The sequence below is a fragment of the Mesoplodon bidens genome (assembly GCF_964165515.1).
Source record: "Mesoplodon bidens genome assembly, chromosome: 18".
Taxonomy (NCBI): domain Eukaryota; kingdom Metazoa; phylum Chordata; class Mammalia; order Artiodactyla; family Ziphiidae; genus Mesoplodon; species Mesoplodon bidens.
This window is the reverse complement of record NC_138175.1, coordinates 56839404-56854660: the sequence shown is the minus strand read 5'-3', so window position 1 is coordinate 56854660 and position 15257 is coordinate 56839404. Positions and strand designations below refer to the sequence as shown.

General features: G+C 53.7%; 1 protein-coding gene across 1 annotated transcript; it reads right to left on the bottom strand.

The window, feature by feature from the left end:
* Window positions 1-1155: 1155 nt before the first annotated feature.
* Window positions 1156-14447, bottom strand: CACNG8 (calcium voltage-gated channel auxiliary subunit gamma 8; the record flags this gene model as incomplete). The annotated part of the gene is made up of 4 exons (XM_081216973.1): window positions 14177-14447; window positions 4657-4740; window positions 3387-3527; window positions 1156-1907 (listed from the first exon to the last, which is right to left on the bottom strand). The coding sequence occupies exons 1-4, from the start codon at window positions 14352-14354 to the stop codon at window positions 1156-1158; spliced, it is 1155 nt and encodes a 384-aa protein (XP_081073099.1). The 5' UTR covers window positions 14355-14447.
* Between the last annotated feature and the right edge of the window lie 810 nt (window positions 14448-15257).

The following is a 15257-nucleotide window of genomic DNA, read 5'->3' as shown; positions in this document are numbered from 1 at the left end:
CTCCTTCCTCCCCTTCTGTACCATTCATGTTATGATCCTGTTTAAAGCCATTCCATGTCTCCCCACTGCCCTCAAATTAAATCTAAACTCTTGACCTGACCTACAAGTCCCTGGGCAGTCTGGCCCTGCCTTCATCTCCAGCCTCATCTTGTTCCATCTGCATGTGGCTCACTACTACATGTTAGCCTTCTCTGGAAGCTCTTTCTGCCCCAGGGCCTTTGCATATGCTGTTCTCTGGCTAAGACACTTCCCTCCAGCTTCACCTGGTTGGCTTCTTGTCATCCTTTTGTGTTAGCTAAAATACCCCTTCCTTTTAAACTGAGCTAAGCCTCCCTGAAGGAGCATTTTGGATTTCTCCTTTGCCCTAACTGTAACTTACTGTGGTGTACGCATTTCTTGGATTAATGTCTGTCTCATGCACAAGATGTAAACTCTGTGAGGATGTTGGGGACCCTATCTGACTTCCCTCCTTCTGTAGGCTCAGCACTTGGCACAATGCCTGGCACTTAAATATACAAATAAATTGCTGGTAATGAATGATCAAGTCTGTCTCTGGGACTGTCTACATTCCCTCCCCAGCGCCATCCTGGTACATAGCAGGTGCTTTTAAAACCCTTGTGGAAGGATGAATGAAGAAGTGAACGAATGCCCACGTCTGTCCCTTGTCACTTTGCCTTTCTGCATCCCTTCTTTTATCTTTCTGTCTCTTTACATAGAGCATATATACTAGTCTGCAAGTATAACTATATAGTCGTGTGTTATGGGTCCCTCTCCAGGAGTTGGGCTAGGCTGGGAGTCCCTCCCCCGTGCCCCACCTCCACATGCACACAGCAAAACATTAAAAAGAAAACATCTCAAAACTGCAGAAAACACCACAGCCCTCCCCCCTCCCCCCACAAAAAAAATAAATAAAACACGACGCTCCCTCGCATCGGCCCCCTCCCTTCCCTTCCCCCTCCCTCAGGGTCCCTGATTCGGAGGGTGGCGGCGCTCCCCACGCCCGAGAGGTGGGGAGGGGGCGCGGGGGAGCACCAAGCAGTCTCCAGCGCGCTCACGGGGAAGGAGGGGGCCGCCCCCGACCCCCGGCAGCCTCGTTGCACGCGCGCCCGCGCACGCGCCCCGGACACGCCCCCCTCGGCGCCCCCCGTAGCGCCCCTACACGGGCGTGGTTTTCCTGTTGAGCGTGTTGCCGTTGGAGGCGGCGGCCTCCTTGGCCAGGGTCCCGGGGGCTGGCGCGGCGGGCGCGGGCGCGGCGGGCGCAGGCGCGGCGGGCGGCCCGGTGACCGTGACCGTGACGCCGCCGCCCGCCTCCTTGGGGAAGGCGTTGTGCAGCGTGAGGAAGCCGGACGCCCCCCCGCGGTCCCGCTCGGCGCCCGCCCCGCCGCCGCCGCCGCCCCCCGCGCCCCCCGCCGCGCCGCCGTACGCCCCGCCGCCGGCACCGGCGCTAGCCAGCCCCGCGGCCACGCTGCCCTTGGACGGGTCGCGGCTGAGCGTGTACATGGAGATGTCCGTGGAGGCGAAGCCCGGGCCCCCGGCGCCGCCGGGAGACGCGTCCCGCGACGGCGACGGCTCGCTGGAGCGGGAGCTAGAGCGGGAGCGGCGGCGGTAGCGGAAGCGGTAACTGGGCAGACGGAGGATGGCCGAGGGGCCGCTCCCGCCACTGCCGCCCGCGCCCCCGCCGGCCTTGAGCAGGTCCGAGCGAGACTGGCAGTGCGCCTCGCGGCTGCGCTCGATGTAGATGTTGACGGCCAGCACGCCGATCACCTCGGCCAGGATGAACGACAGCCCGCCGAAGTAGAAGGACCAGCCGTACGAGTAATGGTTCTTCTTCTCCTCGTCCCGCTTCGGGCCCGGCTCGCCCGCGTTGGCCGAGATGTACACGATCACGCCGATGATGTTGCTCAGGCCTGGGCGGGGACGGTCAGACGGGAGCCTCGAGGCCACCCCTGGCCCCGCCCCCGCCCCCGCCCCGGGCCCGTCCCCGCCGGCCCAGGCCCCGCCCCGCTCTGGTCTGAGCATCCCCCACCCACGATGGTCCAGACCGCCCCGCCCACTGGCCAGCCCAGGCCCCGCCCCATGTTGGCCTAAGCTCCACCCTCAGATGGTCCAAGCCCCTTCCCAGATGGTCTAAATTTCTTCCCAGGTGGCCCAAGCCCCGCCCCGAAGGGCCCCAAATCCTGCTTCGGATGGTCCACCATCCCCAGCTAATTCAGGTCCTACTCTGTTGGTCGAAAGCCCACCCTGGTTGGTCTAAACTCCGCCCCAGTTGGTCCAGGGCCCACCCCAGAAGGTTTAGGATCACCCTTAATGGTCCAGATCCCTCCGGGATGGCCCAAGCCCTGCCCCAGATGGTCTAAACTCCTCCCCAGATGGTCCAGGCCCTTCCCTCGCTGGCCTAAACTCTGCCCTTGATAAGATGACCCCGGCTGGGGTTTCCGGGCCCTACCCTGATTGGTCTAACTCCACTCTTAACTTTATAAATCTTGGTGTTCCCTAGGCCTCACCCTCTGCTCGTTTGGTTAATGAGGTAGTCCCGCTCTGACTCTCTAGGCCCTGACTCTGGCTGATCTGAACTCTTTCATGATTATCCTCTATTCTAGGTCTCCCCCATACTACTCTTACTAAAGCAGGTCTCCCGTCTACTCTAAGCCCCGCCTCCAGCTTGCTAAACCCTGCCCCCTGAGGATCGCGGCCAGGCTCCTCCCCCGTCCCAGGTTAGTTAGCCCGGTCTTTCAAATCCTCCAAGCCCCACCCCCTGCAGATCTTGATCCATCTCCAAAGCATCCCCTGCTGTTTATGCTAAATCCTCCCCCTCTCCTCTAGATTCCATCCCTTCAGAAAGGCTCTGACTCCTCGAATTTCCCACTACTACTCACTTCGAGTAGAAAGGGGGTCGTGCCCCTTAATGCCCTGCCTCACTACCGAGTTGGTCTGGATGCTTTCGCAGGACCAGACCCTTTTGGGGTACACCGGAGCCCACGAGGCCCCGCCCCCTAGAGCAGGCTCCTCCCCATGTGAATCCAAATCACTTTCTCCCTCTCAGGTCTGCCGTCTCTGTCTTCAAGACCGCATTTCAGCCTCAAGGGCCCACCCCCTCTCCCAAGCTGCTCCCCTTCCGTCTCCTGGACCGCGAGCTTTGGATTCTAAACTCCTGGCATCCCGGATTACGCGGTAGACAGACACCTGTCTGTGCTGGGTTCACTCGCCCAGAAGACTACCGGAAGGCGACACCTACCTCGCCCAGCGGGTGGCGATGGAACTTGGGAAGAACCTAGGAAGGCTCCGGGCCCCAGGGAGCGCCCGGGCAGGGTAGCTTTGAAGGCGCGCGCGCGCGCACACACACGTGCGCGCTCACAGGTGGGCCGCCCCCTCCCTCTGCCTCTCACCTGCTGCCACGAACAGGATCCCTGCTCCCAGAATGATGTTCCTCTTGGACTTGTAGACTCGGGAGGCCGCCACGCACACGCCCCCGAGCAGCAGCAGGATGGCGCTGAGGATGGGGAAGATGCTGGAGGCCCGGACGACTCCTGGAGAAAGGAGAGTATGGGGAGACGGGGGGGGTGGGAACCAGGGCGTCAGACACGGCCGCCTGCCCCACCCCCCGGCGCCCCGCGCCTCCTGCTGCCTCCGTCTCCGCTCCTCTCTCGCTGGTTCTCCAATTCTCTTTCTCTGCCTGGTTATTTTCTGTTATTGTCTCACTTTCTCTCCTCTTTAAAATTTCTCTCTTTCTCGATCTGATTGCCTCTCTCTTTTTCTGTGTCTTTTTCTTTCTTCCTCTATTTTTCTCTCTCCTGGCATATTTTTCTTCCCTTTTATTTCTCTAATCACTCTCCCCCTCTCTTTTTTTTCCCCTCGGAACTTCTCTATTTCTCTGTGGACCCTCTCCCTCTTTTTCCTTCTCGCACGCTCTTTCCCTTCCTCTCTTCTGCGCATTTTTTCCTTCCTCCAGAGCTTTCTGGATCAAATCTCTAAATACCTCTCTCCCTCCCACCCACCCCCCTTCTGCCAGGCTTCACCTATCTCTCTGGGTGTCTCTTCTCTCTTCCCCTGCCCCTTCCCTCTCTCCCTCTCCCGCTCTCTTCTTCCCTTCCTCCTCTCTGTCCCTCCCCCCACCCCTTTCTGCCTGGCTTCATCTGTAGCTCTGGGTTTCTCTTCTCTTACTTTCTCCCTTCTCTCTCTCTCCCCCTCTCTCTGCAGCCCTTTCCACTGTCTCCCATACCCTAGGCAACCAGATTCTGCGATTTCTGAGCCCGGTTGAGGCCGCAGCCAATCATAACTCCGGATTTGCCGCGTTCTTGGGCTAGCTACCAAACTCACCACAGGCTTCCCCAGTCAGCTCCCTAGAATGGCCCGTTCGCGCCGTCCGCGCCTCAGGTTGCCTCACGGCCCCGGGGCGCAGTGGCCAATCCCAACCCAGAGAGTCACGACGGCCAATCAGCTCCCGGGATCCCTTCTCAGCCCGCCCCAAGGTGAGAGGAGGGGGCGGGAGAGAGACCACTGAGCCAATCGGTGACCAGAGGATCTCAGTATCTGGGCTTGGATTGGCTGACAAGTTCATCTCAGCGTGTGGTTCTAAGTGCCGAAGCACAGCCCCGTGTCCCCTCGCACTTGCCGAAGCCCGGCAGTTCCCCGACTCTGTCCCCGACCCCCACGTACGGAGCAGATACTCTGCGCTGTCATGGTCGTAGTCCGTGTCCTCCGGGAAATGGTTGATCTTCACGCAGACGCCTCTTTTCAACCCTGGAGGGGAACAGAGGTGATAGTCGTGGTCACTTAAGAGTGGGGAAACCCCGGGTGAGAAAAGACCCTCCTCAAACCCCTTCTGATTAGGAGACAGGAAGTGCTGGCTCCTGAGCCTGTCTGTGCACCTGGGACAAACTTTCAACCTCCCGGGCCTCAGTTTCCCTACCTGTTAAAAAAAAGAAAAAAGGAAAAGGAAGGGAGAGAGGGAGGAAGGAAGGAAGGAAGGAAATCATCCAACACTCACTAAAAGGCCACAAGAACTTTTGCCCTGTAACCTGTACGGGGACAGTCTCTCTGGCCTCTATTTCCACCTCTGTAAGAAAGAAGGCGTTGGTTTCAGCCATGTTGTCACCCTTCAACTCAAAATCGGTTGAAAATGCGTGGGAAAACGAAGAGGCGGCAGAGGGCAAGGAGGACTACACTTCCCATGAGGCCCTATGAAGTCTTCGAGTCCAATTGCGAGGAGAGAGAAGCCCCAGTGGGTCACCGGGGTTGCAGTCTCTTCAATCCTCCATATGGGAGAGGGATTCCCCGGCTCTCTGCGCACTGCACCTGGGGTCCTCTGGGAGGAGATGCAGAGGTCAGAGCTAGCAGAGGCACGCTAGGGGTGCAGGATGCCTCCAGTGGTCCTGCAGTCTCAGCCCCTTCCTCCCCGCAAGAACCCACATCCTTACACAGCTGCAGACCGATGTACAGATAAGTATAAATTTAAATACATTTTGTTCCCTCAATTCTCCAGGCTCCTTCCAACCTCCAGGCCACTGCCCAATGCTGCAGGGCATTCTGCTCACATTCTTCATTGGCCAAAAACTTACCCTTGCAAGCGAGCAGTGCACGGGACACCAGCTTGAGGAAGCTTTCGCTCACGCTCACACACACACACACACACACACACCTCCCACCCATTCTGGGGTGTAGCAACTCCCTGCACTACCATCTTTTTAGCATACACTGGTTTGATTTATGATCTTCTTCCTCAGCACGCTAGGAGTTCCTGCAGGGGGAGGGCATGGGGTCTGATTCCTCCGTGTGTCCCTAGCATTGCCTGGCACAAAGGAGGCCTCAAGAAATGAATGTTGAAAGAATTAAATTATGAATGAACGTAAGGATGACAGAAGGGGAGATTCAAGGCAAAAGATGACACGGAAAGAAATGGGGGTAAAGGGAAAGATTGGAAAGAAGGACTATAAGGCAGTGAATAGTTCCACTAAGAGCTGCCATTTGTTAAGTGCTTCCCAGGTGGACTAACTCATCCGGAGCTCACAGGGGATCCACGAAATAGATGATGTTATTGGTGTCGTGCAGTGACCAAACATTGAGAATTGGAGTCGCACTGCTTGATAATGAAGCCCAAATCCATCCTGTCCTTATTCTGTGACCTGTTGGCTTTACTTGGGCCAATTTGCTTCAATCCCTTTTCCTATAACAAGGGGCCACGAGGACCTACCTCACTGGGTTGTTATGAGGGTTGAATCCAGGTATAGAGATTTAGCACTTTGCCTGGAACACAATTAAGTGTTCAGCTGATACCACGCTGTATACCCATTGTCCAGATGAGGAAGCAGAGGCATAACAAGGGTTCGTCAGTTCACAGCTGATGGGTGGCGGAAGCAGAATTCACACACACAGCAGTTTGCCCCCACTGGAATGTAAGCTTATAGGCTGTTCACCACTCTTCAACATCTAGAGCAATGCCTAACACATAGTAAGTGCTTAATAAATTTTTTTTTCTTTTTTTCTCAGTACGCAGGCCTCTCACTGCTGTGGCCTCTCCCGCTGCAGAGCACAAGGCTCCAGACGCACAGGCCCAGCGGCCATGGCTCACGGGCCCAGCTGCTCCGCGGCATGTGGGATCCTCCCGGACCGGGGCACGAACCCGCATCCCCTGCATCGGCAGGTGGGCTCCCAACCACTGCGTCACCAGGGAAGCCCAATAAATATTTTTATGTATGAATGATTGAATGGGCAACAAGCACATGAAAAGATCCTCCATATCACTAATCATTAGGGAAATGCAAATCAAAACAACAGGGAAATACCCTCTCATAGATATGAGATACCATCCCATTAGGATGGCTACTATAAACAAGCAAACAAACAAAATAAAACAGAAAATAAGTGTTGGTGAGGATGTGGAGAAATTGGAACCCATGTGCACTGTTGGTGGGAATATAAAATGGTGCAGTCGCTATGGAAAATAGTATGGAGGTTCCTCAAAAAATTAAAATTACTATATGATCCAGCAAGTCCACTTCTGGGTATATACTCAAAAGAACTGAAAGCAAGGTCTCTAAGAAATATTTGTACATCCATTTTCGTGGCAGCATTATTCACAACAGCCAAAAGCAACCTAAGTGTCCATCAATGCATGAACGGATAAACAAAGTGTGGCACATACGTAGAATGGAATGTTATTCAGCCTTTAAAAGTAAGGGAATTCTGACACATGCTACAACCTGGATGAACCTTGAAGACATTATGCAAAGTGAAATAAGTCAGTCACAAAAATACAAATACTGTATGATTCCACTCATGTGAGATATCTCAAGTCATCAAATTCACAGAGACAGAAAGTAGAATGATGGTTGCCAGGGGCTGGGAGCAGGGAAGAATAGGTACAAAGTTTCAGTTTTGAAAGATGAAAAGTTTTGGAGCTTGGGTACCCAGTGTGAATCTACTTAACATTACTGAACTGTGCTTTTAAAAATGGTTAAGATGGTACATTTCACATTCTGTGCATTTTACTTAAAAAAAAAAAAGCCATTGAATGAATGAATGAAGATACACCTTCTGAGTGCAGATGTTTACCCATCAGCACATCCAGTATGGTGTGGTAGGGGGGGTCAAGTTCTCTTCTTTCTTGAGTGGGATTATAGTACTTCTCTCAAAACGTGAGTGATAATTCAATGAGATTGAGCATGGAGACTACACGACATGCAGGCTCTCCACAGACTAGTCATGCTGGCAGTAATGATAACTAGTACTTACTGAGGGCTAACCACACACCAGGCACGGCTCCAAGCATTTGACAGGTAGGTATTAACACAGTATGCGTGACCAACCCTTAGAAATACTAGGCAGTGATAGTATCCCTGCTTGACAGGTGAGGAAACTGAGGCATAGGGTTGAAGAAATTGCTCAGTTCTATAGATGGTAAATCATGGGGAGGAGACTCTGGGCCTCAAAGGTGAGCTTTTTTTTTTTAAGGTGAGCATTTTTTTTTCTTTTTCTTTTTTTTCTGGCCAAGCCATGCGGCTCGTGTGGGTCTTAGTTCCCCAACCAGGGATCAACCCCCCTGCAGTGGAAGCGCAGAGTTCTAACCACTGGACCGCCAGGGAAGTCCCCGAGGTGAGCATATTTATGGTAGTAGAGTGTAGTGGTTATACTGTCAATGAGCACGGACTTTGGAATCACGTTCTCTGGACTCATATGCCAGGGCTGCCACTTCCCAGCTGTGTGGCTTTGGGGATTTGAACACCCCTGAGCCTCGGTTTCCTCGTTTGGAAAATGAGGATGGTGACAACGACCACATCAGTTTGTGAGCATTCAGTGACACACGAATGACAGAGTCAAGCACAGAATGCATGGGGGTTATGCGGCACGCCTCGGCGTGTTATCCGACCAGCTGGGCTGGGAGCTCCCTAGGTGTAGGGGTGGTGGTGATGCGTCTCTGAGTCTCCCCAGGGCCCGCCTAACACAGACCCGGGCAGGCAGCAGTGGGGGGGAGTGGGGAAGCGGGATGGGGGGCGGCATGCAGCGGTGTGTACTGCGGTGAGGACTAGGGCTCTGGCCCTCGTATGCTGGGTGGCCATGTGGCTGACTCACTTCCCCTTTCTGGCCTTCAGCTTCCTGCTCTGACAAACTCGGGTGATAATAATACCTTCCCCCTGGAGCAGCTGGGAGGATTCCATGAGATAATAAGGCACGCAAAGTGCTGAGAACAGGGGCTTTATAGAGTCCACTCGAATAAATTGGGCCGTGGGTCCAGATTGTGGAGGCTGAAATTCCTGAGAAGGGAGCTAGACCCATACGGATCCCCCAGCCCTGGGGTTGGTTCTGGGGCACTTGAAATGTGGCAATTGAGACGGAGTGTGAGTGTAAAATAGGCACCAGATTTCAGATATGGTATGAAGAAAAATGCATACTATTTCATTAATAATCGTTATATTGCTAACATGTTAAAATAATATTTTGGCTACGCTTGGTTAGATAAAATGTATTACTAACCTTTATATTAATGTATTATATTGTATAAATTGTATCTATTAAATCAGATTCATTGAACCTTCCCCTTTGTACTTGTTTTAATGCCACTGCTAGAAACATTTAAGTTATACAGACAGCTTGTGTGAGTTTCTATTGGGCAGTGCTGGTTGGGAGACTGGGACTTCTGGGTTATCAAGGAGGGGAAACTCAGGGGTTGGTCATCTGAATTCATAATAATAATAAGAAGAAGAACAGGGCTTCCCTGGTGGCGCAGTGGTTGAGAGTCTGCCTGCCGATGCAGGGGACACGGGTTCGTGCCCCGGTACCCGTGGAGCGGCTGGGCCCGTGAGCCATGGCCGCTGAGCCTGCGCGTCCGGAGCCTGTGCTCCACAACGGGAGAGGCCACAACAGTGAGAGGCCCCCGTACCGCCAAAAAAAAAAAAAGAAGAACAGAATATAAACGACATAGTCTAGCCTTTACCCTGTGCCTGCTGGCCTTTTGAATGCTTTACATGTAATAACTCATTGAATTCGCTCCACAGCCCTGTGGGTTAGGGGCTATTATAATCCCCATTTCACTGATGATGGAAATAAAGCACAGAGAAGTAGAATATATGGCTCAATGTCATCTTTCTGTGCATGGCAGACAGGAAGTAACCCCATCAGTCTTGTTCTACAGTCTATGTCCCAATCACTACTTTCTACCGCACTTCTCAGAAAGACTTGGAGGGAGATGAGGATGGGACCTAAGAATTCCTGGGGACAGAGTGTCTTCAGGGGGCCATGGCCTGGAGGGGGCCAGTTTCTACACTCCTGGATCCCCGATAGGATGGAGACTAGTGGTTATATTGCTTTGACTCCTGGGAAACAAAAGAGACCTGGATTCAGATCCAGACTCTACTGCATATTAGCTGTGTGACCTTGGGAAAGGTGCTTCCCTTCTCTGAGCCTTAAGCTTTCAGTTCTAGGAGACGGGGGTAATAGTAGTACATAGTGCACAGGGTTATTGTGAGCATCCAATGACACATGAATGATGACTATAATAACAATAAAGTCTACCTTCATTTACCCCCTGCTTAACACAATTCCTTTGGCTCCCAGGACCCAGTTACCTCATTTTCCCCAAACCTCTGTGGTCACTCCTTTCTCAGCTCCCTTTGCTGGCTCTTCTCATCTCTCTGCTTGTCTTTGAATACTGGACTAGCTCAGGCTTCAGCCCTTCAACTAATTTTTTGGTTTGTTTCTGTCTCTGCTCATCCATCCACATGCCATGTCCCGCCCACCAGCGCAGACTCTCCCCTGAACTCTGACCTCATATATCATATCGCTAACATCCTAGATCAGGGAGTCAGCAAACTATGACCCAAAGGCTGAACCCAGCCTGCCAAATCCAGCGAAGAGTGGGTTTTATTTATTTATTTTTTTAATGATTGAAAAACTGTCAGAGAAGACTATCTCGTGGTACGTGAAAATGATATAAAATTCAAATGTCAGTGCCTGTAAAGGAAGTTTAATTGGAACCCAGCCACACTTATCCACTCACGCATCATCTCTGGCTATTTTAAGGAGTAGCAGTAACAGCGATCACACGCCCCACAAAACCTAAGAAACTGACTGCACGGCACTTTGTGGGTCCTTTCCTATACTGACTCCTGTCCTACACAGTATCTGAAATAGGCACCCTCAATTTATTTTTGTAATTTTGGGGGGTAAAGTCACCTCAATTTAACATGTCCAAAACTGAGCTCATGATAGCCCTCCTTGTAATAAATTGGGTAAGAGAAAATAAAACAAATACAATAAAATACCAGCTGTTCCAGCAGATGAATCTCCCCCACCCCTACCCCACCACATTCTCCGGTGCTCAGGCCACAGCCTTACGGCAGTGACTCTCAATTAGGGGCGATTTTATTCCTAGTCTGGAGACAGTTGACAATTTTGGTGTCCACACCGGTGGATGCTGCTGGTGTTTTAAAACGTAGAGCCCAGGGATGCTGCTACATATCCTACAACACGCAGGACGCACCCCCCAAACCCATCCCCACAGCCGCAACACGGAATTATTCATCCCCAAATGTCAACAGCGCTGAGGTCGGGAAACCCCACTCTCAAGACACCCCAACACTTCTCTCTCATATCCTACAACTGCCCCATCAGCAATTCCTGCCCGCTGTAGCGGCAGAATATACTCGCAGTTCAAACCCAAACTCTACGGCTCCCACCCCAGATAAGCCACCTCCCATTCTCCCTTTTCCTTTCCTCCTAAATACTCAACACAGCAGCAACAGCGATGCCCTTAGCCTTTAAGCCAGCTCCTGTCACTCCTCCACTCATGAACCTCCGATGTGGAAAGCAAATTACATTCCAGGACCTGGAAGTTCGTGTTATCGCCTTGACTGCACCTCCTACCACGTTCCTCCTCACCACCTCTGCCTGGGCCACGCGGGCCTCCCCTGATGGTCAAACACAAGGCACATTCCCACTGCAGAGCCTGAGCGATGTTTCTACAGCCTGAAGCATTTCCCTCCAGAAGCCAGATGGCTCCATTTCTGGGTTCATTTAGCCTACCCCTCAGATGTCACCTGCTCAGTCTCCTCTATCTCCAATTTCTGCAGTTTCACACCCTTGTCCTTAACACTTCCCATCCCCTCCCTTGCTCTTTTTCCTCCTTTGCACTCAGCTCTAACACCCTAGATGTTGTATTTACTTATCTCCCTTATTATCTGTCTCTCCTAGAATATAAGACATATCAAAACAGGGGTCTTTCATGTACACACTGCTATATTTAAAATGGGTAACCAACAAGGACCTACTGTAGAGCACAGAGAACTCTGCTCAATGCTGTGTGGCAGCCTGGATGGGAGGGGAGTCTGGGGGAGAATGGATACATGTATATGTATGGCTGAGTTGCTTTGCTGTGCACCTGAAACTATCACATTGTTAATCGACTATACTCCAATATAAAATAAAAAGTTAAAAAAAAAAAAAACAGGTTTCTTTGCTGTTGGGTTTTTTTCTCCTTCCACTTCTATAGCTCCAGAATCAAGAACAGTGCCTGGCACATAGTATAAACTCAATAAATAGTGGTTGTTGAGGAGGGAATGAATACATGGAATGATGACTATTTGCTGTACACTGTCCAGCAGTGTATAATGAGAAACTGGGTGTCAAATTATAACATAATGAGAAAACTGGATGGGTGTGAGGCAACAGGGACCAGAGGTGACGGGAGAAAGGGAGACCCTCATGCCTGATCTGAGGAAGCAGCTGCTACTCGGATCAGCCAACCATGGCCACTGCAGGATACTGGCCCCGTGTTGCCAGATCTTCCACTAGTTCAAAAGAAGCTGGAAATCGGAGTTTCAATGTGCAATTTCCTTATTTTTAAATGTTGGCAACCGATTCAGATTTTGGTTTCAGTTTTAAACACTCCGCACACCAGACAAAGCATATCTGCAAATCCCATCCATCAGACCTGAGTTCTCTTGGCTCTTCCCCAGTCACAGCTGGGTTACCTTGGGCGAGTAGCTTAACATCTCTGAGCCTCGGTTTCCTCATCCTCAACAGGAGGGTGGTGCCCTGCCGCCCCCCACCCCCCGTAGGATTAAATGAGATAATAACATTCCTTGCTCATCAAGAGGGCCCAGCAAGGGACTTCCCTGGTGGCGCAGCGGTTAAGGGTCCACCTGCCAACCAATGCAGGGGATGCGGGTTCGAGCCCTGGTCCGGGAGGATTCCCACATGCCGCTGAGCAACTAAGTCCCTTCGCCACAACTATTGAGCCTGCACTCTAGAGCCCGTGAGCCACAATTACTGAGCCCTCGTGCCACAACTACGGAAGCCCGCGCGCCTAGAGCCCGTGCTCTGCAACAAGAGAAGCCACCTCAAAGAGAAGCCCGCGCACCGCAACCAAGAGTAGCCCCCGCTCGCCACAACTAGAGAAAGCCCGCGCGTAGCAATGAAGACCCAACGCAGCCAAAAAAAAAAAAAAAAAAAGAGTGCCCAGCAAAACGGAGGAGGAAAAGATGGGGAAAAGAGAGGGATAAAAAGAGAAGTGAAGGGATTTTGATCTTTTGGGCCCTGGAGGGGGAAATTGGGGGTTGGCTGGTCCCATTCCTCCATGTTGCAGACCAGGGCCCTGAGGCTTGGGGAGGTGACAAGATAGCGATCACGCAGGGGGATAGATGCACAGGAGGACTGGAACCCAGGTGTCCTGCTTCCCAGCCCATCACTTCCACGCTATGTGGAAAGAAATGGCAAAGCTGAGAGCAGAACAGAGGAGTTGCTAAGAGGAAGAGGCCTGGCGTGGGGAGATGGGAGGCCGAGGGAGCTAGCTGGGAGGGAGCCTGCAAGAAGGAGAGTAGGACCAAGCAAAGAGCAAAGATGGAGATGAGAAGAGGCGGTGGCCTCAGCGTCAGGAACAGGGTCTGGAAGGAGGAGGTCAAAGGGAGGATGAATGGAGGGGAGATGAGGCAGAAGCATCTAAAGGCCAAGGAGGACAAGGACTGGCAGGGGAGGCTGGGAGGCCTGATGGGGAGAGGCGAGCAGGACAAGATCCACCGGAGGACAAGCCACAAAGAGGAGAGAGGAGAGGGCCATGAGTTATGGGCAGGTAGGGCAGGATGTGTTAGGAGAGAAACAGCCAAAGCGAGGCCAAAGGGACGGAGGAGATGGGGAAGACGCCGTGACTGGGTCCATAAGAGGTAGGGGCGCTCAGAGGGCAGAGGTAGGACGTGGGGGAGAGAAGATGCAAAGGGCGAAAGCAGGAGCGGGGTCAAGCTCAAGGGTGAGCGGGAAGCGGGGAGGAAAAGCAGAGCGTGCCAGTGCTGGAATCCAGGCAGAGGGAGCCCCTCACGCGGGGAGGCCAGGCACCCACAGGGGTGAGAGGGAGGGAGGAGAGGGGGCTTTCCCCACGGATGAAGGAAAGATAAGATTAGGGGCGTCCCGAGCGGAGGGGGCGCAGGATGTGCCGAGTGACGGAGAGGCGTGAATGGGGAGGGTCGAGGCGAGGGGGGCGGGATTCAGAAGAGGGTCAGGACGGGAGGGGCGTGGCGGGGAAGGTGTGTGGGCAGGAGTGGCAAGGAGCCCCAGGAGGAGACGGGAGGCCGCAGCGGGGACCACAGGAAACCGGGAGATTTCCCAGGGAGGAAGCCCAGCCGGCCGCGGACGGGACGAGGGGCAGGGCCGCAAATGGAGCGGCGCGAGGCCGGGGCCCCCTCCACCCTACCTTCCAGGCAGCAGATCCTCCAGAGGCCCGAGTGGGTGAGTCCGCCGGGGTCCTTCTTCTCCGAGGAGCCGCTGCCCCCGCGGTGGTGGGGCCCGTCGTCGCCAGCCGTGAGGTTGGTGGTGTTGCAGATGAAGGCGCGCGTGTAGAGCCAGTAGTCCGTGCTGATGGCGATGGTCATGAGGCCGAAGGCTGCGAAGGCGCCCACCGTGGTCAGCACCACCTGCACCCCCTTCTCGCACCACAGGCCCCTCTCTTCGTTCCAGCGCTTCAGCGACTCCAGTTTGACCACGGGCAGCCGGGGGGCCGTGGGCCACCACCGGGGCAGCGGGGGCGGGGCCGTGCCGGCGGCTGGGGGGGTCACAGCGCAGGCAGAAGTGGGGGGCCCGGGGCCAGGGGCTGGGGAGGGGGCGGCGAGGAGGAGGCTGAGGCCAGGGACGGGGTCAGAAGGCAGCCATGGTCGCCAGCTGGTGGAGGGCAGGGAGCGAGATAAAGGATTAGACAGGAAGGCGCACCTCCCTGGATACCCCTTTCCCTGCACCCCAGCCCCCAAAGAAACCCTACTCTTTCCTCGGCTGAAGAAACTCCTTCCACTCTGCCTGCCACTGCCACTTCTCTGAAAAACAATCTCCCTGTGTCCAAGAAATTCCTCCCACTAATCCCACTCGGAGGCATCCCCCACCTCACATCCCTGAGTGTCGTAGGACACGCCTCCACGCCCCACCCCCGTCTCACCGTCCTCCCCACAGGGAAAGCGGCCCTCACTCCAGCCCCCAGCGCCTCTTCCTCCCCAGGAGCCCCTGTCCTGTTCCTCATTTCTTATAAAATGTTCTCATAAAGTCCTACCCACTCCCTACCTTCCCCTGCGAGGCCCACCTCTTCACCTACTATGGCCTCTACTTAGGAAAAATAAATCTCTCAATCTCTCCTCAGCTGAAAAAAACAAAAACAACAAACAACAAAACCCAGATCTTCCAAACTCGTCCCCACAGTTTGCACAACTCAGAAAACCACACCGTTGTCATCACTACCACCCCACCTCCACAGTCTCCTCTGCATGGGAACCCCTACCCCACTCAGAACC